The following is a 26,873-nucleotide window of genomic DNA, read 5'->3' as shown; positions in this document are numbered from 1 at the left end:
AATGCTTTCCTGAAGAAAAAATAAATAAAATGTCTGAACTACAATTTCTTGTTATATATCACTTTGGGTTCCTGCTTTCATAAAAATATCTAATAGATCTATAATTTCACTAAGCTCATTTTAATTAAATGAATTAGGGCAACAATCGGTTGAGAAACATTAATTGCCAATATACTGGAGACAAATGTACTGCTGTGTTATTGATTCCTTGTGAGTGTTGACACAAATGTAACTGGTTAGCAATTAATTTTTCAACTTTCTACTAATCAAAAATTTATGGTTCACCAAAAATGTATCTGGGTTTTTTCCCCGATATATTAATTTTTCATCATCTTTTCTTAATTGTATCACTTCATGTGGCAATTCCTTTGGGGAAAAAAGAAACATATTTTATTTATTATATGCTCAAGGAATGTTTACTTAATAAATTTGTTATTCAATAGAATTAAAATCAGTTAAACATTTGAGTCAAAATTTAAAAAGAACAAATTTCATATCTTTATGCAGAGAACTAATATTCTTTGTTTAAAACCCTTTTTCTCAGCATACATTTCTTGATATTTAGGAAAAACTAGCAAATGGTATTATGCTAAGAAAAATATTTGACTCTATTACACTGAGATAAAGTTTTCAATTCCAATGTGATTTTGGCATGTAAGTAATACTATTTACAGTGATTTTCTATTGTACTGTTATATATCTGATTGTTTTCGCAGCAGTCCCTTCAGTTTTTCATGTTTTACCATTTTGAAAACAGATGAATGGAATCATGGTTTATCAGTCTTCGGGTTCACTGAAATCTAATAAACGTTAGGACTTAGGCCATGTTGCCATATCACTTTTCTGCAGTTGCACATTGAATCAGCTTGAGAAAACAGTGAGCCCATTCAACAATAAGATACCATTATCAAACTAGGCTCAAGAAAAATTTGGTGAAAGAACAATTTGTGCAAATTTGCTTTCATTTCTGCATAGATATTAGGTTATGACACTTGGTTTGGCAGGCTAATAGAAACCATTTTTGATGAATAACCAACAAGAAGACAAGATCTTTATGCAAACTAAAGTTAACAGTTGAGAACATCTATTTCTGACTTAATTTAAAGAAAAACTGTTAAATACATTTTGTAAAAAAAAAGAAGAAGGTATTTGATATTTAATATAGTTAAGGGTGTTTTTTTCTCCAAAAAAATTAATAGCCTTAATAAAACAAATTCAAAGCCATTCAAAATTGATTAATTAAAGTACTATATGTATTTGGATAATAATAAATTCACTTTTATGTACCAAAATATTAGCCATCCTTGTGTACAATGGCAAAAAAGGAGAGCCATCAGTGCTGTGTTAACACATTTCCAATGTTTAACAAGCTGTTTCTAAACCACTCTATAGTTTTAGGCTTCCTGTTCACTTAAACATCAAAACTGACAGGTATGCACTACTGTTTCTATTATAGAACAAATCAAGTTTCATTCAAGTAAATGTGTTTTGTGCATTTTTTTTAATTAACTTTATCTTCAAAAGAGGCCATCAACAAATTACGTACTAAGTAATTTTGTGGTATGAACATTAACATGTAAGAAATCTTTTGATCATCAGTATCTTGTGATATAAACAAACCTTGTTAATGTTTGTGAATGCAAAAGCATATCTGGTGATTGTTTCAGAGAAAAAAATCATTGCTAAGCAACCAAAGACATAATGAGGACTAGGATTCATGAAACCTCATTTTCTCCATAATGTGCAACTCAAAGAAATGAGGTCCTTCATTCATCTTGGGGGTCAGAAGTTAGCTTGTTCAATTAACGTCCAGATATATTTAATTAGAAGATATTTCCAATCAAAGCATTAAAAGCTTCCAAAAGAACTGTTCAAAACTGATGACACGAAGCTCTATTCTTTATAGACAACACCTAAATAAATGTCAAATTGATTACCAAGAACATCTATTTGAATGAACCATGATTGGTGAAAATGAAGATAATAAATTTTAAATATTTTATATGGTCATTTTAGTCTTTTAAGCCATTTGAGGCTAGTTTATATCAATATTGATTTTCAACCTTTCTTTCTTTCTTTTTTTGATTCAGCTGAGGGTTTCATGCAGAATTATGATTTTGAATGTTTTTGTAGTTTTCATTTCATATATCAGTGGCTCAATTTCACTGTGTTCTGTATTTGGTTATTTACATTTCATATCAAATTGTTTCAAGTTTCATTATTTTGTTGGTTTTCTTTTCTCCGGGCTCTTTCTGGGATCATTTGAATTTTCAGAATCCTCAGAAATGCCCTGATCACATTGTTTGAGATCTCTCAAACTGATGGGATTAAATTTCAATAAAAGACAGAACTGGCTTTAACTCTGTCAGCACTCTTGAAACCTTATCAGCATGGCAGTCATATTTTCTTCTTACCAATGCTCAATAAAACAATTATCTTGGTGAATTAATCTTGTAACGATTCAAATTGAAGGGCCAGATTTTCAATTTTGCCCAAAATTATTCACATTTTAGAATTAGAAGCCTGTATGGTGGGAATCTGGAGCATGTGAATATTGGATTTAAAATGAAATAAATTGATAGTGTCAGTGTGGAATGGCCATTAATTAACGATGTCCATCTCAAGATTTGTTAACTTGTCTAAACACAGATAATCCTTGGCCCTAAATGGGCAATTTAGAACCTAAATGTATGCAGGGTAAATATACATGATGAAATTAACGACTCCAAGAAACATACTTGATGAAAATAACGACCCCAGGAGCACCTCTGGCCTGATATTTTCAGTTATTTGTTGGTATAAATTCTGATAAACAATCTACTTAAAGGAGCGAATACCAGAATGGTTAATCCCATTCTGGCACAGGGCTGGGTGGCAATTCTGCTAATAGGATCTGCCAGGCCAGTACTGATAGCACAGAATTCAATTTAGAGAAAAAGCCATGCATAATGCAAATCATTCCATTATGAGCTATTTGGACAATTACTCGCAAACCTACAGTTACTCCTAATATCAATTGTTTTTGTTCGCAGGTGGAGTATTTGATTAAAAAAGGAATGAATTGCTCCGGTTCCATTTGTCTCTGCTGATCATCCACTTCAGTTTTCTTCTCAGTTTGTTACCATTTGCTGTCTGTGTTTTGTCATTCATCATTTTAAACATCCCAGACCCTATCCCTGGTCCGTTTGGCTTTTTTCTGGCTTAAACAATGTTTAGCAACAGTATAAATGCTTTCTAAGCGTATCAAAGAAGGCCAACTTGAAATGGTTTAAGCAAATATTTTGCACTCATTTGTTATGATAATGTAATCTTTTGAAACAGGGGAATTCATTTGGGAATGTCTTTACAATTATATATTTATTTTCCATTTACTTCATCTGAACTTGTCTTTTTTAGTTGAATACATATCTTGAACTATATTATTTTCAATCTTATAGTATAATTTTGGACTTTTAAATGTCTATCATTTCTTTGAAATTTACTGAATATTAATAGCAGCCATTTTCTGTTAAACATATAATTATTTCAACTATTTCAATTATCTGAATGAAAAAGAAATACCCACTGCCTTCATGTGGGCTACTCCACACTGAAAAAGCACCAGGGTATCTTATATGCACTTTGCCACAGACAGGATACTACAGTGAAACCTGTCTAAACCGGATCACACCAGAGACCTAATATTTATTCCATTTAGACAGGATCCGGTGTTTAGGGGGTAACATTTTAGAATTTAGAAAATTCGGGACTATGAAACTTTGACAGGATTCCGGTTTGTCCAGGGTCTGGTTTAGACAGATTTCACTGTACCTGTCATGGCCTTTGCTGTATAAGTAGTGGGACATTGGTTGAGATGGAAAAAAAATAGTCAAGTCAATAAGAGCAATTGGTGCTATGACCTACTGCAGCGTAAGGACTCTACTACTTAGCTACGTCCCAGCTCCGATATCACTTTGAATTTTTAACCCATAAAATTGAATTCTGTATTACAGCCTTCAGTGCTGAACCAGTATAATAGTCATGTTGAATCCTCATTACAAATTGAATTCTATTCTGTAACACTGAACACAGTATTAACATTTGGTGCTGAAGCAATATTATAATCATGTTGAATCCTTTATCATTACATTGAATTCCTTACCATAACCTTGAACTGTTCCATAATCTTGAGCCTATGTACCTAACCACGAACCCTGTATACCATACGAACCCTGTATACCATACGTTTGAACTGTTTACCATTACTTTCATTTTCCTTCTACCACCATCTCTCCATGCATTCTGACATCCATTTACACCTATCGTTATCAATGTTTGAACCATCCTAAAAATAAACTGAAATGTCTTTTTAGTTCTTATTCATCAATTACTGGCTTTTTCTAGCTTTAACCCCCTGGGTCATCCTGAGTTTATGCTGCAATCCTATCATTTAGCTCTTCATCATTTTTGTTTATATTACAAACTTCTATGATTTTTTTTTCTGATTTTTTTGTGTATCATTCTGTGTAAACTGTTACATTATTTTCTTTAAAAGCTGATTTATGCTGGAGCAAAAGTTTGTTTTAGTTTATCAGTAATATGTTTTAAGTTTCAGTACAACTGTTGTTATTGGATTCTGTTGGTGCTCAGCCGTTTAAAATGTTACTTCACATGCCATCCTACATAACCGATATATGTACGACTGTGTTTACATAATCGCATTTCACAACTGATTCCACGCAAGTAATAACAGGTGTATTTGTTTATCATATACTATACCACAGTGTCAGTTTGTTTTACAAATCTAAAACCAACTATAATGGGAGTTCCATGATATTAGGGTACATTTCAATTTGCAAATGAAAATGATTACATTTTCCATGCTGGGATGACCTTACAATGATTCATTCATTTTGAAAATGATTACATTTACTACTAAGACATGGTGTTGCAAACTTTTCTAACATAATTACTTTAGGTATTGAACATTATGACATTGGTTAAATTGTGTGATTTTTTTTTAACTTTAATTTTTTTTTTTTAAAGTAGTAATAAATAATATGTTATATTTATAATTATTGTTGGGACCTATAATACAGTGAGAGTTGATCTGAACTTGATAAGCATTGATTTACATATAAAATTAATTTTCTGAAGAAATGTGATATTATGTTATAAAGTATTAATGTTAATCATTAGGAATTAAAAACATTTTTTAGATTATCTTTAAGAATGTTTAACATGTAACTATTATACAACATTGTTATTGAATAATCAATGGATAATATTAATAATTAATTTAAGCTGGGTGTTAGTACATCTAAAAATAACAGTGTAAATTAAATATATTATTGCAACAAAAATAAGAGAGAAAAACTAATTTTTGGACTTGTTAATTTCCATATGAAATGATCTCAAATTGCAGCAGTATTAAGAGAGAGAAAAAATATGACAATGTGAAAAATCAATAAATAATTTTATACAGCCTAAAGTCATAGGGGCTTATTACTGTTAATTATGGGAGTTGTAGCATCTGTTTAGTACAGTATGCTCTCTTTGACATGAGAGGTAGATTTATTTGACAAACTGATGACTACACATTTCAGATGTTTATGATGTATGGCTTGGCTTTTGGGCAGATCATTGAAGTTAATGTACTTGTTGCATTGGTTCATTCTGTTTAGCATTTGGTTTTCACTAATTGAAACATTAGTTTTAATTAACATTTTTTTAAATGTATTTGAAAGGAAGATGGCTTTCTTTTCTGAACATATGATATTTATGATAAAACTGCATAGATTGCTATTTTTATTAGCAGCAACATGTCTTTATATACATAAATAGCATATACCACAGGGTTTTATATCATAGCATGAAACACTGGATAAAACTGGGGATGAAACCAGTTGGCCTATTGATGGCAGAAGCTATTAAAAATGCTTATATAAAGAGTACTAATATTTTTCCATCGTAACAAAACTGATCATAAAGTACATGTATGTAAACATACTACTAGAACTCACCTTGAAAAATAATTAATAAAATATAAGTATAAAATTAGCTTTCTTTTTCTTTTTTTTCTTACAATTAATCATTTTAAACTAGTGCTATTGAAAGCACTGTGTTTGGAATGTTGGTAGGGACATAAACCATTTGATCAAGTTACCAGTAATTGCTGGCTTTCATGGATGTCAGATTTGAACAAACTATCCACCATGGGCTTATTACCATCATGATCTATCCATGCACTATTGTTCAGAGCTAATGTCAAATTAATTTTCTCAAAGACAATGTGTGGTTGTATGGACAATAGTTTCTGGTTTTCTCAATTGAATTAGTCATGCAGACAATAGCATCCTTCTTCGCCAATTGTATCACCTGCCACAGTGGTACGGGTGGGATATGGGTAACGAATATTGAGGTCCACTTTGGGTGCATGTTTATGAAAATCTCATAACTGCTCTATATATATTTGAAAACTGTGACCTAGTTTCCTATAACAAACTGACATTTAATAATATTTTTTGTTTGTAAAATTGATCAAATAATGACCACAAAAATATTTATTCTCTTTTCCTTCATGGCATTTTTGTGGGGGCCTTGTTTGCATTTAATAGGGAGTGCAGAAATTCATTGATATCTTTTGGGTGTCATCCCCTTGTCGAACATCACAAGATAATTGATGGGCAATGCTGGCTGCAACGGAACTGGGCATTGTAGCAAGAGTCCATTGTCTTGTCCATTCAGGCCTCTATTATCTGTTTTCTACAAATGATTGGGTCCAGCCGGGCAGCATTGTTGGCTTCAATCTCTGGGCGGAGAGTACTAATGTCTTTGCCAGTAAAGCCACAGGCGTGGCATGTCCTGGGCACCCTGTCCTGGGGGCCCCTAAGTGCCTATAAATCATGCCATAGTTGTCTACCCTGAACTGACACTTTGTTCTGGCAGGGGGTGGGTGATAGTGCTATTGGACGTGTTGATACTGGGTAGCGGTGACAATGGTGGAAGCCACTGCCTGTGATATTATGGATATTATGCTGCGCCCACTAATTGTTATGACTGGAATCATTGTGAGATATTGTTGTTATGCAATCACAGTGGTGTACTGAAATTCCTTTTAGAATGTGACAGGTTAATGTTGGGTATTGGGGCAGACACCATGGCAGAATTTAATGAGTGATTTTTAGCAGTTATGCTGAACAAAAATTATATGGGTGTATGGTGAATGTTAATAGTTTTAAGATTTTGATTAATGCATCTCAATTACACTATTCCACACCACGTCATCATTTGTTCTCACCTTGAACTTCCAATACAAAAATACCACTACACATGAACCAGCACTGTAAACGTTGACTATATATTAAAATCTATTCACTTCCTGGGATGTATGCAATGGAGGGGGGCGAGGTGAGCAGGCAGGCCTCGATCCTCCTCAAGGATTTGGCAGTGTTAAGACTTCAAAAATTTCAGGGCAATATTCCTCCTACCCCCCCCCCCCCTGTAAAGTACCATCCCATACACTGATGTAACACCTATGCTCACTTCTCCCAAAATGTATTTATTTTTAATACTTTATCAGTAATTGCAGTAAAATGTTTCTAACCATAATTTTTTCCACATATTAAAGTTCTACTTGAACCAGCAACACTAAAAATATTGTTCATATGCAAACTGCATTCCACACAATGGCTGCAACAGTTATGAAGTTGACTGAACAAAAGCAATAAAGTACTATATTTGTTTGGTGTAGACTAGTGGAAGGTGGAATAATACCTAGGAGCATTGTAACCCAGTCATTGTCTGTTCCAAACTCCTCTGATGGCAATTGAATCCTGCTGTCAGCTACCAGTCTCCACTGGACTTCCTGGTGCTCAAATCTGCTGACTAAATAAATAATACATTGCTGTATTCTTGGGAGAGTATAATAATTAGATTTTATGGGGCCAGGTAAGAGGGAGAGGGAGGGGGGTCATTACCCAGCAAGTATCCATCCAGCTATTTAATGTCACTTTTCTCAGTGGCTGTCCCACCCCTGGCAAGCTGGCCAAATAAACAATACTGTACAGAACAGCTGGGGGAAGCCGTTGCTACATTGTCCTATTTTCACAAAAGTAATCGAACCTGCCATGTCTGACTGGCTGATTGCAGATAACCACTCATTATTTTCATTATAGACAGTACACAGGAGACTGTTTCAACTTGCAGCTATCTCCCGCCTTTGTGAACAACATTGAAATTCCATATCAAATTTCAAGAATTAATTGTCAGTCATTCACCTAATAAATAGACAAAGCATGGCCATCAGTTCAAGAGAATTTTGACTATTTTTGTGCAGTATGGATCATGGAGTTCATTCTTGGTTTTTCCTCTCATTTGTTTCCTCGTTTTGTTCCCTCTTTTTTTGTTAAAACTGAAGATTATGTTTTGTAAATAAATTGCCAGGGTTCAACAAATCCACTAGCCTTCAGTTCCAGCTAGTGTAATTTTGGTCTGGGCTTGTGGAAATTATCAAATGTATTACTGTAATGCATAAGGCATTAGCTAAAGCTTCTATGAGGGCTAGTGACTTTCTCAGACATCTGTCAAAAATTGTTTAAAAAGGTAGTCATAACATTTTAATACATTTAACATTTTCGTGTGCTGAAAATCTTTATACTATGTATCCATTACTCTAGCCTGGTGTTAACTCAGTTATTATGTCCTTTTACTGTTACAAGTGACATTTCAAAACATACAATAGTAATATTTTGATTAACTATAAAAGCAGTATGGCCTTTAAGGATATGAGTTTTAATTTATCTTTAAAAAATCAATTATTTAACAATGTGGCACAAAATGTCATGTTGTAATGGTATAACCAATGACCTCTTTATTTCCACTGTTAATATGTATGTATATTAATCTCAACCTTTATCCAAGTAATAATTTTGTTTTGAAACCATACACTGTATCATTTGCCTGTGAAGATGATCTATCTAAACTTTATTTCACCATCAAAGATCTGACAGTTGCACATCTGGCCAAACCATTGAAACATATTTATGATCTATTTTGTTTTTAAAAGTATATACCAGCATGTATAATGGTCAAAATTGATGCTATGTGTTCTGAAAACAAAATACTCGGGAATATTTTTGTATTGAAAATGATGAAAATATGGGAATATCGTTAGTGGAAGCTGTGTTAGCTCTTGCCACTGTGTGAATGACATGTTGAAGAAAACACGGGGATAGTCAAACAAGAGGAATGCACACAACAACAAACAGTTGTCATGAGCAATCAAACAAACCAGAAGGGTGGCTGCACATTTCAAAAATAACCGCAAGCTTTTTTTAACATGTCTAGGTTGGGGAGAACCTGATTCCTTATGTACAAACAAAGTTGGTTGGTGTATATCGAAGTTGGTTGGTGTATATCTTTCTAATATCATAGCAGAATTATGTTTTTTTAATGTTTCTTTAATATGGTAATGTGAATGCATTTCAGTGAACAGAAATGAATAGCGTGTTTCTGTAACCTTATATAACAAATAAAACTGAAAATTTAGTTCTTATTCAAATTAGGTTGCTGCTGACACTAAAGAAATTGATATTCAGGCATAAAATACAACAACTTTGAAATTTTTCTGCTTTGTTTTTTATTAACGTAGTCCTACAGCTGCTGTCTGTTTTGCATACGGTACTGTATTGTTTTAGGTTGTATAATATCAATGAGACAAAGTTTAAAAATCTGTTGTACTACAACAGAATATTATTGAAAGCAACATTTTGAATATACAATAGCTCCATTGTTTGTAATTTTATAGTCTTTAAAAATGAAATTCTTTTCATTTGTTAAATCATTTTCTTTTATTTTGGTTATTTATCCATTCATTCATTCCATCATCCATCCTTCCATCCTGCCATTGTTATTATCTTTATCTTATCTATCTTATCTTCCTTCAGTGGTCAATTAGTTACTATATTGCTTTAATTTAGGATTTCTTTACAATTTTCCATAATAAATTAATGTACCTGTTTTTTTTATCATCCATCCAGTTGGTCTCAAAGCTAAAAGGATTAAAATTACATTACCTGCTTAAGGTTTATGTTCTTTGGTATTGCCAGCTACTTTAGTGTACAATGTCTGTAACAGTTGGGCTTGTGCCTGTCGATTTCCATTTTCGTTGTCATTTTATATAGCTTATCTTTGCCAGCTTATTTTGGGAAAGATGGAACTTATGGCTCAATCAAAGTAGTTTGTTTTATTTTAGAAACGGTGAGATTGTTTTGTGGAGATAAATTCAGAACTTCCACCCAAAAAGGTTTGATAATTAGATGTACGGTGAGATATTTTAGTTTGCGTGAATGAAAACAATGCCGATAGTTTGAGTCTAATTGGCCATGCCTCATCTGATCTAGTACATAATGGAGTCTTTAGAAACGCCAGAAAACATTAATTGTACAGACAGTTTTTTCAACATATGGGCTTTTTAAATCTAACATCAGCTACTTTAATATGTGTATAATAATTTTTTTCTTTAAATTGAACTGTATTGGTAGGATATTTGATAAACATAATTTTCAGAATTCAAGCCCTATACCAATTTTGTAGAAATTCAGTCCTGTGGAAGGGACGGTTTGTGAAGGAGATAAACAAGTCTGATAAAAAAAAAAGGGGGTTCCAGGGAACACGACATCGACATTTACATGTTAGCTTTAATCCTTTTGTTACATCCGCAGTATATAATGATTTACTTCAGTACAACCATGAATTCCATTGGCTCTCAATATTGATTGTGTCATATCAATATTCTTTAATATTAATTTTGAACATTTCTGGTATCTAATGTTTTTGTTTGTTTTTTGTTTCTTTCTGTAACATCAATTCATCAATCCATCTCCACCTTCATGATATTTTAAAATGCAGCATCACACTTTTAAACATTTTTATTATTTTATTTTGGTTAATAATATCTGATCCTTTCACGAACCAAAATCTACTCTGCCGGAGCCTATATTTCTGGTTGCTGCTTGGATAGTGAAGCCGAGGTAACAATGCCAGTGAAAGGAGAGCCCCCTAATACCAGCCACAAGGCTGGTCTATTGTGGTCTGCCACTGGCGTGTGTTTACCTTCTCCCCACTAAACACACAATACCTTGACTTTCTGATAGGGCTGTGTTTCCTCACTTAATTGTAAAAACACAGAATATTTATCCAAATCTGTGTGCCCAGGGATAAGTTGATGGTATTAATATGGAAGTGGAATTTGGGCCATTGAAAGTCCTTTGTGGAAATTGTGCACCATGGCTAAGAGTAGCTGATGTAAAATAGATACTTAAACTAAGAAAACATTACCAGGAAATGTCCTGGTGTCTAACTCCACATGTACCCTTCAGTGTGTGGCCGCAACTCTTTTCACTGCACCTTATTGTCTGGGATACAGATACAACATAGGTTGGTTGTTCCTTGTGAAAGACAAGGTATTCAGTTCCTTATGTTTACAATGCAAAAGGCAGAATATTCATGACTGACCATTAGTAATTTAGTACTGTTTTATTTAGTGCCATTAATTCAAGTGATATGTGAACAGTCATAATTTTGTCAGACGTTTCTATGGACTTTGTCTTGTCCAGAGATACAATTTTAAAACTTACCAATTTTTGTCATTCAGATTTTATCCTAAATACAGTATACCATAATACTTTTGTGATATTTGTGATGTTTGTATGAGATTTGTATTATTATTCTAGAAACTAGTAATGTCAGTACTGTCTTTCATGGTATACACCATATGAAAATCCCAACTTAAAAACTGAAATTTTATGATATACACTTGGCAAAAAACCCAAACGATTATTGAAATAAATGAATCAGGTCTGCATCTAAAAAACCTTATTGACAATGTGAATCATAGCTGACATACATTTAATTTAATGTTTTAAAATTAAGGTTGGTTAATTAAATATATACTTATATCTATCAGCTTGTGACATAATCATTTTGCAAGTAACCAAATATATAGCATAAACTATTAAACACAAGGTTTTTTTTATTGATATTGTAGAATAATTATTCTGAATAACATTTATTCCTAAAACTTCTATTACATCATTTGATTATCTAATACTCCAAAGACACATATAGCACTGCCCATTAATTTGAACAGTCCAAGATCTGTAATATTTTAGAACTGAACCCCATCGGGATTGCAGTGTAACCGTGTATTCTGGTTTGAAAGAAGCTTGAAGTACCACTTTTTCTTAATCTCTCTCTAAGCAAATTACCAACTGACCATATATTACGATGAGGTGTCACTAGTCTAAACTTTGGGATGGATTTAATAAGGCTTAGGTAACTAACACTATTAACAGGCCGTATGAGGCCAATCTTTTCGATGAGGAAGAAGCTGAAATGAAATTAAGTGAATTTTCCCGAGGACTCAGGGGAGTCCATTTTTCTTCCTCACCAGTGTTTTTTCCCCACTTTTCATGGGACCTTTTATCCACCTCTTTTGACAAGATCAGGAAATTTGCAAAAAGATGGATGACGATGCTCATCAGGCAAAATTTCACTCTGACCCGAGCCCAATTACTGGGACAAGAGGACAGCCATGTTTTCATCTTTCAGACGGCTTAATGAGCAGAAACAAAAAATTGGTGTGACATTTCGTCGCACCCAGTTCAGTGCTGGTTACTCGCTGGGCTTCCTGTCTGTTGTTGAAGAGTTTTCGTAATCATGATGGTTTGCTCAATGAACAAAATGGAGGTTGACCTTTTGTTTTTATCACAAACCACTTAATAGCTGCTTTGGCATACCACCAGGGCTTGGTCCTCCCCCATGACATTTCACTCATCAATTTGCCGCTGAATCAGAGATCTAGTTAACAATGCTTTCATACAATCACTGATACATACTTCCAACTTTATATTTCAAATAATACATTTGGCATGTGTGTATAAATTAAGGTGTTTTTTTTTATAAATATGATATTATTTTTGTTTTAACTGCAAATATCTTTTGTGACATTTTAGTCAAACATTTTTAGAAATATGATATTATTTTTATATTTATTTTTAACTGTATGCACTAACCGAATGTTTAATATGTAGTTTTTGTTTATTTTTATTAGAAATATGATATTAGTTTTCTTTATAACTGCTTACATCTTTTGTGTATTTTTTTGTAAATTACTATGAATACTTGGCTCATAATAATTAAGTAGTTTTTATTTATCTTATTTATTTCTAGAGATCAGAGTAACTTGCCCTTGAATGTATAGTTAACAGTGAAAACAGTGAAATTTCTTTAAATATCTAGCATTACAGCTAATACTAGAAGTTTACAAATTGTTTACAAAATGTGTTATGGTTCAGCTGTTATATTTGCATATTTTTGTGTTTTCATATTGTAATAAAGCTATTAATAATATTACCAGCTGTGTCCCTAAGTGTTATGGTGAGAGAATGAAGTCAGAGAACCACTGAGGAGTGAAGCAAAGGTGTAAATTTGATCGACATATATCTACCCACTTTTCATAATGCATCTCATATCATCATACTTTAAACAATTTGTTTTCCTACCTATTTATCCTGATAATAAAATTAAAATACAAATTACCATCATCATTTAGTGATAAAAATAACAGAGATCTGCAAGAATTCAGTGGTGTTGTTAAACAAACCAAACAAACCGTTGAGAATTGTATATGTACAGTATGGAATCCAGCGATGTGGGGTTTTCTTTTTACAAATCTATAATTAGAAGCATTCATGAACTGTCATCAAAATATTTATAATACAAGGTGAAATATGAATGTTTCCTACTCCATAATCTTTTATTTTTTGTTAAGTCAGTTGTTTTCAGCAATGTGATTTTCAAAAAAGATTTAGTTGAAAATAGTATATTGCAGCTTGAATTATTATTATCTGTGGCTGTTAACGTGGGTAAGCTCTTTTGTGTATCGTTATTATTTCTTACTGTTGAGTGCTCCGTGATACATAAAACTCATTCCGTTTGTTTTGCTTTGCAGCATCCATACCCATCAGAAGAACAGAAAAAGCAGTTAGCACAAGATACTGGCCTGACTATCTTACAAGTCAACAACTGGTGAGTTATAACCATTGTTATACATTTCCACTTGACAGCTTTTTACATCTTGCTGATGCCAAGTAAAAGCACAAACAGAAAAAGAAATGGTTGTTTAACGACACCCCAGCATTATCAGTAACGATTAGGTGTCAGACATATGGCTAGTGTTGCAACACATGTTATTATAATCGAGAAACACTCTGCCTCCACAGGAACTGATCTTATTCTAATCCCAGTCAGCAGCAAGGAGAATTTCATATATACCTGAGGTGTCGCAGGATCGAACCCCCTCAGTGGGCCCATTCTCTGATTGGTTGGGGTTTTTTCCTGTCCCAGCCAGTACTCCATGGCTGATATATCAAAGGCCATGGTATCTGCTGACCTGTCTGTGAGAAAGTGTATATAAAAGATCGCTTTCTGCTAATGGAAAATGTAGCGGGTTTCCTCTAAGACTATATGTAAGAATTAACAATTGTTATAGCAAGTGATATAGAAATGAATGTACTATCGTGGTGTCATTAGACAAAACAAACTTGTACCTCATCACTTGGAATTCCATCATCAATCATCAATTAATCAGTTTGCATCAAATGATTAACTTTCGAAGAACTTAAGATACTCTTAAATTATTAAAACTATGCACCTATTGTTGTATTCTGTGGGATAGACTCTACAAAATGCTTACCTTTTCTTTAATATCTGTTCATTATCTGTTTTTGTTATGTACATATAAAAACAAACCTAAACTTCAGCATACTTGAATTAGTTCCATCGTCTAAACTGTAAGAACAATCACAATTAACATTTCCCGTGTCAGATGATTATGGATTTTTATAATCGGTCATCACATCAGTAGAGCTCATCCAATCAATGTTTGATTATAATTGATCACTGGAACATCGCTATATATGTGTATCTATATGAGCCCAGATGACCATTGGATTAAGGCTCAGAATCCAACACATCTATGTAAAGTCATACAGCATGGTCTTCGTAATAACAATCTTTAAGTACTGTGGTTAATTTGAAGAGAAATATATTATGTATTATATTGTATTCATGGTAATGCAAGAAAATCTTTGATAATGAGCCCATATTATTAAAATGTCACGTGTTCACTTAAATTTTCTAATACAGAAAATTATTTTAATGGGTTCAGAAAAAAATACTTTGAAAAGACCAGGAACCTGCAGCTGAATGCGGTTTATAGTTTGACCCTAAAATAACCAAGGTTGTGGAATTGTGCAGTTTGAAGAGTGGAGAATGACCCTGTTAGTTTGAGCTAGCCGACGCCACGCAATCACAGATGTGAAAAGAGGTTCCCCGACTCTCGAAATCACTTGGCACATCTTGATGATGTCACTAGATGAGGGGGTGAAACCCAACTAATGAGTCATCGTCTTGTGCAGGGTCCTCAGTGCTGCACTCCAAGATGCAAGTTCGAAGCCCCATTTGTCTAATTAGAGTTTGCCAGCATTGAAGTCACTGCCAGATAACCAAGCAGTAAACTTGTTCAACGGTTTATATCCCAGCCGTACTCCATTATATGTTGGCCATATTTTCACATATTCTTATCAACCATTAGTTTGGGCAGACAGCATTTAATCACTTTGTACTTGTGTCTAATGACTCTTGGAACTTTCCTAACAGCTGAAGAACGATTCTAATTGAGACTCTTGTGTCAAATTATATTAGGAGGCAGAATATTATTAATTTAGTGCAGAGATTTCTCCTTTTTTTTTAATTCTTCTTAAAAGTATTTCAGAACACTTTTAGTACACAGTTTCCTCATATTTCTGTTTCAATTAACATTTTGATCAGTGAAATTTCTTAAATATTTTTTGGGAAAATAAACAAACTTTTAATATCACAAAATATTTTAATAAGAATCTTATAATTTTTTTTAATTATATTTTTATTAGTACATATTTATTAATACTATTTTTTAAAAATAATATATTTTCAAAATAACAAAACATTTTCTCTCTCGTTAATTACATAATGAAACCTTTTTTCCCCCACAATATAGCTTTCTAAATAAAACAATTATATTATTATTAATACAAATCAAGTCTGTAAATTAATAAATGTGCATTAAGTTCTTAAACTTGACTTTTATATAAGAGTTAAATCCTTAAATTAGAGTAACATTTGTAGGTATTTGTCTGGAAAGTGTTACATTTGTTCAGGTGTAAAAGAAATGTCAACTAAAAGTGTGATCAGTTACCGCCTGTCCTTGAGTAATAGCTTATTCATTTCCTTGTTCATTTCCTCGCAGACTATCAATCACCTTTATCGCTGGTCATTACATTCACTACTATTTCACACTCATGGCTATATGAACACTTGCTGTTTCTCCATTAACACAAGCATATATGTACTGTCATAGCTTTAAATGCAAAGATATCTATCATTTCTTGCATTTTCTTGTATATTCTAATTAGGATTATTACTTTATATTATCTAACAATATTTTTTTCATACATTAATTGCAAAAAGTAATAATAAATAAATTAAATTTAGTAATAATAATGTTTGTAATAATATTGAAATAGGCCTACTCATTTATTTTTAGAAGGTAATTTACTTAGTAAAGAGTATTCTCCCCTGAGGCCTTTCCTTATAGAACTTGACAGTGAGACATTTAAAGTTTTATAAACTGGGCTAATTAGCTGTTGTATATTTATTACATGCAATACCTGGAAATTGTAACACCTTGTTTACAACTTTTGGTCAAGTTTGCTTCAGACAGAGGAAAATATGGAGAGAAAAAAAAGAAACAAAATGTCATATTAAATATATAAAGATTAATATTTAACTGCACATTTACTAATTTATTTAAAATCTAAAACCATTGGTTCAGTTAATGGCACAGCTTGCTTGCTGAGTACGTGTGTTTCATGTGACTAGTAAACAGGATATTATAGTCATGAGTTGAGGTCAGAGGTCATGCACAGCACTATGGGCGTAAGTACTTTGTACCTGTTTTCCGTTATCTCACCTGTGAGCCAGGTGATCAGAGGTGCACCGCAACTTGGTGTGTGATGAAAGGTACAAAGGTTGATAAGTCGACTTCACTGACTGTCACTACGTGTGTTGCAAACATACAAACACACGAATACATTTACCAGTGTTTGATACAACACAACACATTTGACAGTCAACATTTTGCAAGTCGATGAGTTTGCAAGCTAAAGCATACAGATAATTACAATTTAAACTGTTTTACAGCATGCCATAATTCAAACTGTATTTGGATTTTTTTTTTTTTTTTTTTTTTTTTTTTTTTTTATATATATACTACTCAAAAGAATTTAAGGGTCAGACGATATTTTCGACATTATTTTCTGAATGTCAATTATATTAGCTAGACCATAATGTCACGCATGGTATTGTTCCATTTTGACGAAAGTGGGTCTAAGCAACCCATAAATGAATTAAAATCCACTGTCAATGACACTGTCGACTAGTTCTAATGGCGAAAACATGCTTACATTTGCACGTAAATTAGGGCGAAAGCGAAAGGTCTGCTAAGTGCCCATAACACAGGACCCCCCTCTATGTGGTGGATGGCAATCTGAATGGAATCCGCTATCTGAATGAGATTATCTGGCCGTTGGTTCTCCCAGGCCTTCAGCAGATTGGCGGCGGGGCAGTTCTGCAGGATGACAATGCCAGACCCCACCGCGCCAGGGTGGTAACGGACTTTCTCAGACAACAAGGTATCGCCAGGATGGATTGGCCAGCATATTCGTCTGACTTGGCCCCAATAGAGCACGCCTGGGGCGAATTAGGCAGGAGAGTTCGGGATAACCATGCCCCTCCGGCCAACCTTCATGATCTGGGTCAACTTCTTATGACAGAGTGGCAGGCCATTCCCCAAGAGTTCTTGAGACGTCTGATCAACAGCATGAGGCAACGATGTGCCGAGTGTATTCGCGCCAGGGGTGGATTCACACACTATTAAACGAATGTTCTAATGTGTAAAATCCATGTTTGACAACCTTCAACTTTGACAGCATGTCATGTGACTTTCTTGTATACAGTGACGTTTATTTGTGTTTTTTTGTAAATATGGAACAATAAATAAAAAATTTGGTGTAGTTTACATCATCAATCTAATACACTCTGAAACTTATTCGGTTATAAATTTTTGACCCTTAAATTCTTTTTGAGTAGTATATATATATAGGTGACTATATGTGTAATATTAAAACATAAAAGCTTGTTTTTTTTAATCTAAATAAAAATCAGTTAATGTATTCTGCTGTTTCAGACAGAATATTTTGGCAACAGATTGATCTTCTATTTTCTTTACAAATGTTTATATTATTGATCAAGGATTACAGCTTTGTCTGTTTTCATAATGTGACTAAAATAATTTTACACACATTTACACATATTTACAAGATGTTATTTGTTCTGTTTCACAAATTGCTTCATTTATTTTACTAAGAGAAATTATTCATCGCTGAATAAAATTAAATGTCTTTTAACATGCTGATGTTTGTATTTAGTTTTACAAATGCTGAATTTATTTAATCACAGAATTCAGGAAATGTAAAACAAGATAAATTTTTAACATGTTTTCTCAGTTTTTCACACAAAAAGTAGCATTATTGGCATCGAATGAAATTAGAGCCTTTTTCATATTCACTTTTTCTCTCTGCCTGTGTCTTAATTGAGTTATTCCGGTGTTAACATTCAGGGACAGTGTATTCTTATCCCCAAAATATTTTAATCTGGTCAACTGGGACATTGACAGCTATGTATCAGCCATGCATAGTGTCCATTTCAAACTGGGGATTGGCCACCATGGACAGTTTGCAGGAAATTGCTGTGTATTTGATGCCATTGGTTTCTTGTATAAATGTACCATGCTTGCTGAGGGCGATATGTTTTGTCAAGTATATGATATTGCAAGTCTAATGCAATTATTATGCAGTAAATGTCCATTGTTCATGAATTTTTTATAGAAAAATATTTGAATTGCGCATCATGGGAATTGAACTTCTTTATTCCGAAATATTTTTGCTCCCAGTCTGTCAAATGACTTCCTATGAGGTTTGAGGTTAAAAGATGAGAACTATTAAATGACTGTCCAAATGGAATTTTGACTATATAGGATAGTTTTATGGCTTCTATAGGAGTTTCCTCTTTTTGGTTGGAGACAAAGAACAAAGAGTTGACATCATCATATAAGTTTAGGTGGGGGAATTTGTTATAGCTCCATACTGGTTCATTGCAGACAGGTGGAGGGGTGTGTTGTAAACATGCTGGGGCTATTTTTAAAGCACTGAAAGCATTTTTCATTCTAATGTTTTCATTGACATAAGAAATTGGTCGCTTCTAACTCGAGCCATTCTTGAGGGTGACACAAGTCTATGTCTGCAGTGATCTGTAACAAGAATACTTCATGCATAGATGCCAGCATGATCTATTAATAACATCCTTTGGACTCTTCTTGTGCAGGAATTAGGATTTTAGGCAATGAATACTGGTTCTGTCTTAGATTTTGCAGATTTAGATACAAAGATTTTTGTTTTCGTTTTTGGTACCATGTGAGTTTTTTCTCTGGCACATTTTGTTTTTTAGATGAATGTGTTTTGGCTAAGAGATAAGCCTGTTTGGATTGCAGATTAGAGCTGTATATTCTTGGTACCATCAGTGACTGAAACCCTTTGACTCACGGTATGTGTCTGGAGGGATAGTGCTGGTACTTGAGCCACAGGACAGAAGGTGGCAAGAGGTCAAAGATAGGCAAAATTTCTTGCCAGAATGGTTTGATAGTGCACACACAGCCAAAGATAATGAGTAGATATGTTCTCTGCTGGTTGAGAATGTCAGGAATGAGCCAGTCTTTGTGTTGTAAGTGAGGAATTACCGCCAGTACATCCAATAGACATTATGGTTTGGCACTGGGTGATGTTTTCTTCAACTCATTTGTTTTGTCTCTTTATGTTGTGTGTATATAGTAAGTACTTGCAGTTTGAAAGCATGTTCCCATCAAAAGCAGATTTTCTCACTGGTGCATGCTTATATATGTTGGGGTATATTTAGTACACCAGCAATATCAGGAATAAAAATAAACCTTTTTGTGTAGTTTTAATGAAGTACATGATTTTAAAGACTAACTTATACTGTAGTATATTTACTTCAAGCAAGTTGTTTTGGGGTTTTTTTTTAACTGATATAGTGAAGTATTTCCGACATCATAAAGTATCTTTTAATGTAAAATCAGTATTACATATTTCTTTTGAAGATATCTGTTCTTTGAAATATAGTCTGTTTTAATGATGAAAAAACAAATTGAAGAAAGTGACATGTTATGATTGTATCTAAAAAGTAGTCCAAAAATAAAACAAAGAAAATCATTTTAAAGCTTTGTGTCATGGTTAAAATGCACTCTAATGTATGGCTACAAATTACTTAGTAAACATTTTTATGTATCTTCATGTACTATGGATATCAGTAGAAATAGAAAGCAATGTTGTCAAGCTATGAGCATTTTAGTAAGACCACTTGTCACTTTGTGTAATGCTGTGTCAACAAAACTAAATATGGCAAATTGTTAAACAGACAAGAATATGAGTAGATGTGCTGCTTTTTGGGACACATTATGAGGCACTGAAGCGAGACAATGGGTCCAACTACTTCTGCGTCGTTCGGCAGGACCGTAGAGAAAGACTGAATGAAGGATATCTCGGGATTTATCAAAGTCAGTGTGGAGTGTAATCATAGTTCCAGCGTCATTGCTGTGAGCACGACTTCGTAACGAGGTTTGTGCACAATGAAGGATAGAAAATTCACAAAAAAAAAAATGAGCAGTGCTTCTGCCGTGTATTGTTAGTGCTGAATGTGTCTTTGGCTTTGACAATGGTGTTCACCAGGTGGAAACACTGCTCGCGGCTCTGGCCATTGTGAGGGATGGGACTCCCTGTTGGTTTTCTGTCAAAATTACCAGCAAACTGCAGCGTTTTAGCTGAAACTGAGCTCTCTAGCTGAATATGGTCTCCCATTTTGTTGTGGAGGAATTTACCTAGGAAAGATTAAACCCACCATTGGAGTTGGGATTCACTGTTTTGCCAGGCATGAAATGAAGTTTTGAAAAACGGTCCTTCCTCTGTATAGCTGAAAAGACAAGTGTCGCCACATCAGATAATAGAGCCACATTCAGACTATCAGGTTACCAAGACACCATCATTATCCAACAAGTTTTCTTTGGACCAAGGAAATGTTTTTAATGTTTCCTGCTGATCTTGTGAAAACATTTCAAGTCAAGATTGCAATCTTTTAATTAATTTAATCTGATAACACACCAATTTAGAACAACTATTTTTTGTTTGTTAAACTTCCCTAAAGAACAAGCAAACAATTTTTTTAATCATTATTTTTAGGACAGTTGTAGTTTTATGTTGTCTGAACATGAAGTCTTTACATATTTGTATGATTCTCAAGCAGAGCATAATGGACATTGTCATTGTTTGCACAAGAAATAGTTTTTTCCCTTGGAATACTCTTTTGTAATTAAAAAAAAAAAGTTTTACATTTGTCAGAAAAGAAATTAGTCATGATAAACAGCTAGTACCAAGATATTTGTGAACCCCCCCCCCCAAAAAAAAATAATAAAAAAAATATCTAAAAAAATTGTCTGCTGAAAAAAAAAAATAGCCATTGTTCAGTTATTTTGCTTTCTTTTAATATTGAATGAACTAATGAAATATCAATACTTGAAAAAACACATTTTGTAGGACCAACTATTTATTTTTGACGTAAGACTAATACTGTATTTTAACACCACAACCAACATCATTTATCCAGTTCTAGAGAGAAATAAACCTACATATTTATTTAAATGTCTTGCAAGGACAAATAGTTAATAGTTTTGTATTCAATGGTCCTATAATGCACCAAGCTTGAATTCTGCATTGACTATGAGTCTGTGAGATGTTTCCTAGAATATCTTTCCGGTTCATGAACTGTGAGTAGTGAGCAGTGCACACTGACTGCAGGTTGAAGCTTGAATAAGCAAGTAGATTGATTTAATTTTCATTTCACATGTGGCTTGCAGCACCCTGCAGATTTGGAAATTATGTTCCTGTTAAGTAGAGTTTGATGCAAGGGAGAAGAGGGCTAATTTTGTGTGATAAACCGAGGCTAAGTGTGGCAGAGGAGCACGGTTGAGGCTGTTTACCAAGATGATTAGTTGAATCTTACAAGATATTTCTTACAAGCCGAACTTTCTGCTAGATATGTGTCAACCTTGGAATTGATGTTTTCATCTGCAGACACATGTCAACATTTCAAAAAGTTCTTCAGAGTCAGTTTAACTAAACATGTTCATTATTTTGTTTTGCAGATAGATGTCAAAATTTTAAAATATTTTCTGCAAAACATATCAACATTTGAGATGTCAATTTGTTTTGCAAACATGTTTTTGTAAACATTTCAACATTTAAAGTCTTGTTCTTCAAATCTGATAGATATTAACATTTGAATTTTTTGCAGATGTCATCATTTAAAATGTTTTCTTCTGCAAATTGATATCAGCATTTCAAATGTCTGTCTGTCCTTTAGGTTGACAAGTTAATATGAAATATGTTTGTTTCACTTTTATTTGAAGTAAAACGATAGAATTGGTCCTGTAATCTTTGTTACTGTTGAAATGATTAGTAAGTTTTGTAATAACTGTGGAGGGCAGAGGACATAAATATTTCTGAGTAATGTTTCTAATTACATTTAGAAAACGTCACTGATGAAGGAGTCTGATGGGGCTTTAAAAAGACAATTTGTTGGAACTAAAATATAAATTGGAATCTTTCTTTCTCCTGTCCATGTTTTCTTTCAGAGACTAAGTGAATCAATGCTCTAAATCTGTTCTTGGATTTGTTAGACTACTGTGACAGCACCAGGTGACTACAGTTGTGGAAAATAGCTCTTAATTAGGGAGGCTGCAACATGTAAACGTCAATTCTTTCAGTGCCAGTTCGCATGAAAACCAATTATTACAAGACAGTGGATGAATATCTTTGCAATTTTCAAGTCTCTGTCTGTAGGTCAGCAACTATAGATACCCACTTTTCTTAAAGAAAGTTCTATTGATGAATTTATTTGATTTTCTTTTTGTTGGTCTCACTTTGGTGTATGTGTAATAAATGGCAATTATAGTACCCAATAGACAGTGCTGTAGTATGTATCAATCATCCATGCATTATTTGTCACATTACATTCAGCTATATTCATAATTATCCAAATATCTTTTAACTTGAGGCTCATGGCATGGAAGTATTGCAGTAATGTTCAAAGAACAAAAAACCCAATCCAGTCACCAAGAGTTACAGTTTTAAGATTATAGACACATCTGATTTCTGATATTCAATGAGTAAAAAAAAATCTTTATAACTATAAACATAGTAAGTGGGCTCCATGGTGGAACTAGCTTTGTATGCTTTTGAAATAATTACAGGCTTCAATATATGTGAACTTGTGACTTGTCTTGTGACTGCAAAATCAGTTTGGTTTACAAAGTATTTCTGGTGACAGGTGCATGCATAGCCATGAGTGGACTCTGTAAATGTTTTGCTTTTAAATAAAGCCTTCTATCTGTAATCAATATATAATTACCGTACTTCTTGATAAAACAAAGAATTCTCCAAAAGCAAAAGTTATTATTGATAATGGAAACAAAAAAAATTATCAAATCAAATAATACATGTGCATTACAAATCCAGAGTGTGTCGCCATTGAGATCAGAAAAGGAAATATTGCAAAAACTGTTGTGGCTTGATCTGTTTAGTTTCCTATCGTTTTTATCGTTTCATTGTTCACTTTATCTCTGATGGAAAAATAATCCACACTTGCTTCCTCTGTCCAACAGAAAAAGACCAGCATGGGAAATTTTTCAGGTTAATGAACCTTATGATAAATTCAATAATTTCATTTTGGAGAAAAATGGTTTTTCAGCAAAAATGAGTCTTTGCCCATGGTTGAGGAGTTATGTCTTGTGCGAGTTAGTCGGTGTGAAATAACACATTAACTGGAGCCAAATGCCTCCATGCCGCTTCACTGAAATTTTATTAGGAGTCTAGACTCCATATTGAAGTTGCTTCCTATCATATTCTGCATGTCATCCAACCTCGGTGATTATTAGCTCTTGGCACAATAACACAAATGGTTGTCATTTTACTCTGTTTTGGGTTTTTTTTACTGGTTATTCTTTTTACAAATTGTTGACAAAACCTTAACAGATGTTTCTATATCTATAATATAATCTTGTGAAATTGTGACTGTTTTCATCCATTTGTCCATCCATCTATCCGTCCATCCAAGTATCAATCCATCCATCCATCCATCTTACTATTGATGATGTAATATTTTTTAAATGTCTTCTTAATGTAGGTTATCAAAAGACAAAACGATAAACCATTTAAAACTGTATTTCTCTATAAAACTTTAGTTCAGAGAATAAATTTCTGTTCTGACCAGTCTTGTCTAGATTATTGATCTTAATCAATACAACTGTCTATATGATTATATCATTCAGTTTGATAAAATCTTTAGACACTGATTAAATCTGTTGACATTTGTCTACTATATAAGATGGATTCGGGAGCCAGTATAATTTAATAGCACTGTTGATTGAAAAATTAATTTGAAAATGGTGTGAAGCTTCCAGTTGATAGTTGTGTGTGTTTGTACATGATCTAAATTATTAGTGCTGTTGGTGGGTATGTTGTTGGACATTTAACTACGATACAGCTATCTCCGTAGATGGTAATCACCCATGTTTTATGTATGTCGGCTTTAAATCAATCATTTTCGGTGTATATGTGACTCAATTCCAGAACTGAACTATTTGGTGAGATTTATATCATTTTGTGGACAGGTTCCTTATTTATGGTGGCATAGTCAAGACATTTTATGGTAATTGTAAGTACCCTTCACCAGAGTTTGTGCCTTGCTGAGATCTATAAATGCGTCTGCGCCATATCATGATTATCAAATATTTACTGCAGAGAGCAGCTGCTACAAGGGTCTACTGTCGACATTTTGAAGAAAAAGTACACAGAAATGTTTCTAAGCTCCTCCTTCAGGTTGGATGGAAAATAGAAACTTCTTTTACAGCTTCAGTTATATGTTTGCACTAAACCTCTTGCAGCATTGTGAAGGATTGTTGTTTGGAAATGTGGTCCAGCTGACAAGATGTGTCTAGGTGCTGTGAGATTTTGTGTTTATGGTACTCTCTCTCAGCCAGTTATGTATATACTTATATTATACATCCAGAGATTCACACACCGAATGAAAAAAAACCCCAAATTGCTGGATTAATCTGAACTGTTGACAGACAACAACTCTGTACAGACATAATTTATTTTATGATTTCAGTGTCATTCCATAATGTTTATCATGATATTGAGAAAAGCAATGATCAGCTTTTCCTGGACTCTAGTGATGCTAGGATAGGCATGCCTGAACCTATTGTTGATATGGGCATGACAATAGGTACCCAGAAGTTCATTTCTGATCATTTTGACTTTATTGGGGTGAGACCTAGCTTTTTTGAGTGGAGCACTCGCCTGAAGTGCCTGGGTTGAAGGATTGAAGTTCTTCCATGGACATATTCTCTGATTGGGTTTTTCCACATCTCAACCTGTGCCCCACAACTGGTATATCAAAGGCCACAACTGGTATATCAAAGGCCATGATATGTGTTGTGAAAATGCATTTTTAAGATCCCTTGCTGCTAATAGAAAAAATTACATGTTGCAGTGGTCAAATGTTTGACATCCAGTAGCTAATGATTAATAAATCAGTGTGCACTAATGGTGTTTTTAAACAAAACAAACTTTTTGACTTTATTAGCATGAAAACAAGTTCAAGCAGATCAAATCCCCAATGTGATATTTGTTGGAATTGCCCTAAGCAGTACTCCATAATGGTTGGTAACCCAGTTTCAGATAAGTGGTCATCAAGTAATTAGGCGTTAACTTTTTTCAGTCATTTTTTTCATCCCTTATTATATTTTCTGCATGTCTTGTAATTGCAAAAAAAAAATCATAAAGCCTTGAATTTTTTAATTTTTTTAAAAGGAAGATGCCCACAGCTGTAATTTAGATATAAGCAACATGAAGTGCCAAATTATGTCATTTCTTCACAATGAGGCCAATTGCTGTGTGGCTTTTTCCTGAGTCTAAGTGGCAAAATTGTGTATCCAGTGAAATTATCTGAACGAGAAAACTGTGCTTGTAATTTGAAAACTGTGAAAATATCAAGATTACAGTTATTCTGATTGCCTGCATTTTGGCCGAGTTTGCAGCAAATAATAAGAGTGGTATTAGCATCACTTGTGGCGACACTAGAAATCTGGTGAGAACACAGCCTGCACACTCCGCTGTTAGGCCCCGAGGCAACTATTAGGCTAATTCTCTCAAGTTGTACCCCTTCTATTGAGCGGAACGTAATTTCACTGATGCTGGGTCTTTATAAAAATGAGATTTATTATCAAAGAATAACATGAAATAGGATCTTTGTGAATGCATAGTGCTCTATGTTTGTTGTAGTCCATTGTTTCCGGAGGGATCCTCGTGCTGTCTTTTGTTTATGGAGAATCATTTTGAAAAATATTTGTGGTCTGGTGTGGTTTGCGGTATTTTTTTCCTGCACATATGCAGGTGCTAAATACATGCCACCCACACTCGTACCCGCAATATTCATACACAGCTTATTAATGGTTTGTTGGTATTTCAGACGAAACATGGTAATTATGCATGTAATGAGCCGTATTTGGTTTTTACCCTAAGGTGAATTTAGATTTTGTTATG

At 33.7% G+C, this 26,873-nt stretch overlaps 1 protein-coding gene across 3 annotated transcripts in view; it reads left to right on the top strand.

Moving 5' to 3' along the window:
* LOC121371064 (homeobox protein Meis1-like) overlaps nt 1–26,873 on the top strand; it is a 161,020-nt gene that overhangs the window by 96,921 nt on the left and 37,226 nt on the right. For all 3 annotated transcript variants that reach the window (XM_041496691.1, XM_041496693.1, XM_041496692.1), the window contains exon 10: nt 13,994–14,070. In XM_041496691.1, coding sequence (XP_041352625.1) covers nt 13,994–14,070 — 77 coding nt within the window. The remainder of the gene's footprint in view (nt 1–13,993; nt 14,071–26,873) is intronic.

Source organism: Gigantopelta aegis, chromosome 4, assembly GCF_016097555.1.
Source record: "Gigantopelta aegis isolate Gae_Host chromosome 4, Gae_host_genome, whole genome shotgun sequence".
Taxonomy (NCBI): domain Eukaryota; kingdom Metazoa; phylum Mollusca; class Gastropoda; order Neomphalida; family Peltospiridae; genus Gigantopelta; species Gigantopelta aegis.
Note: the sequence above shows the minus strand (reverse complement) of the source record. Positions and strands in the feature narration are given on the sequence as shown.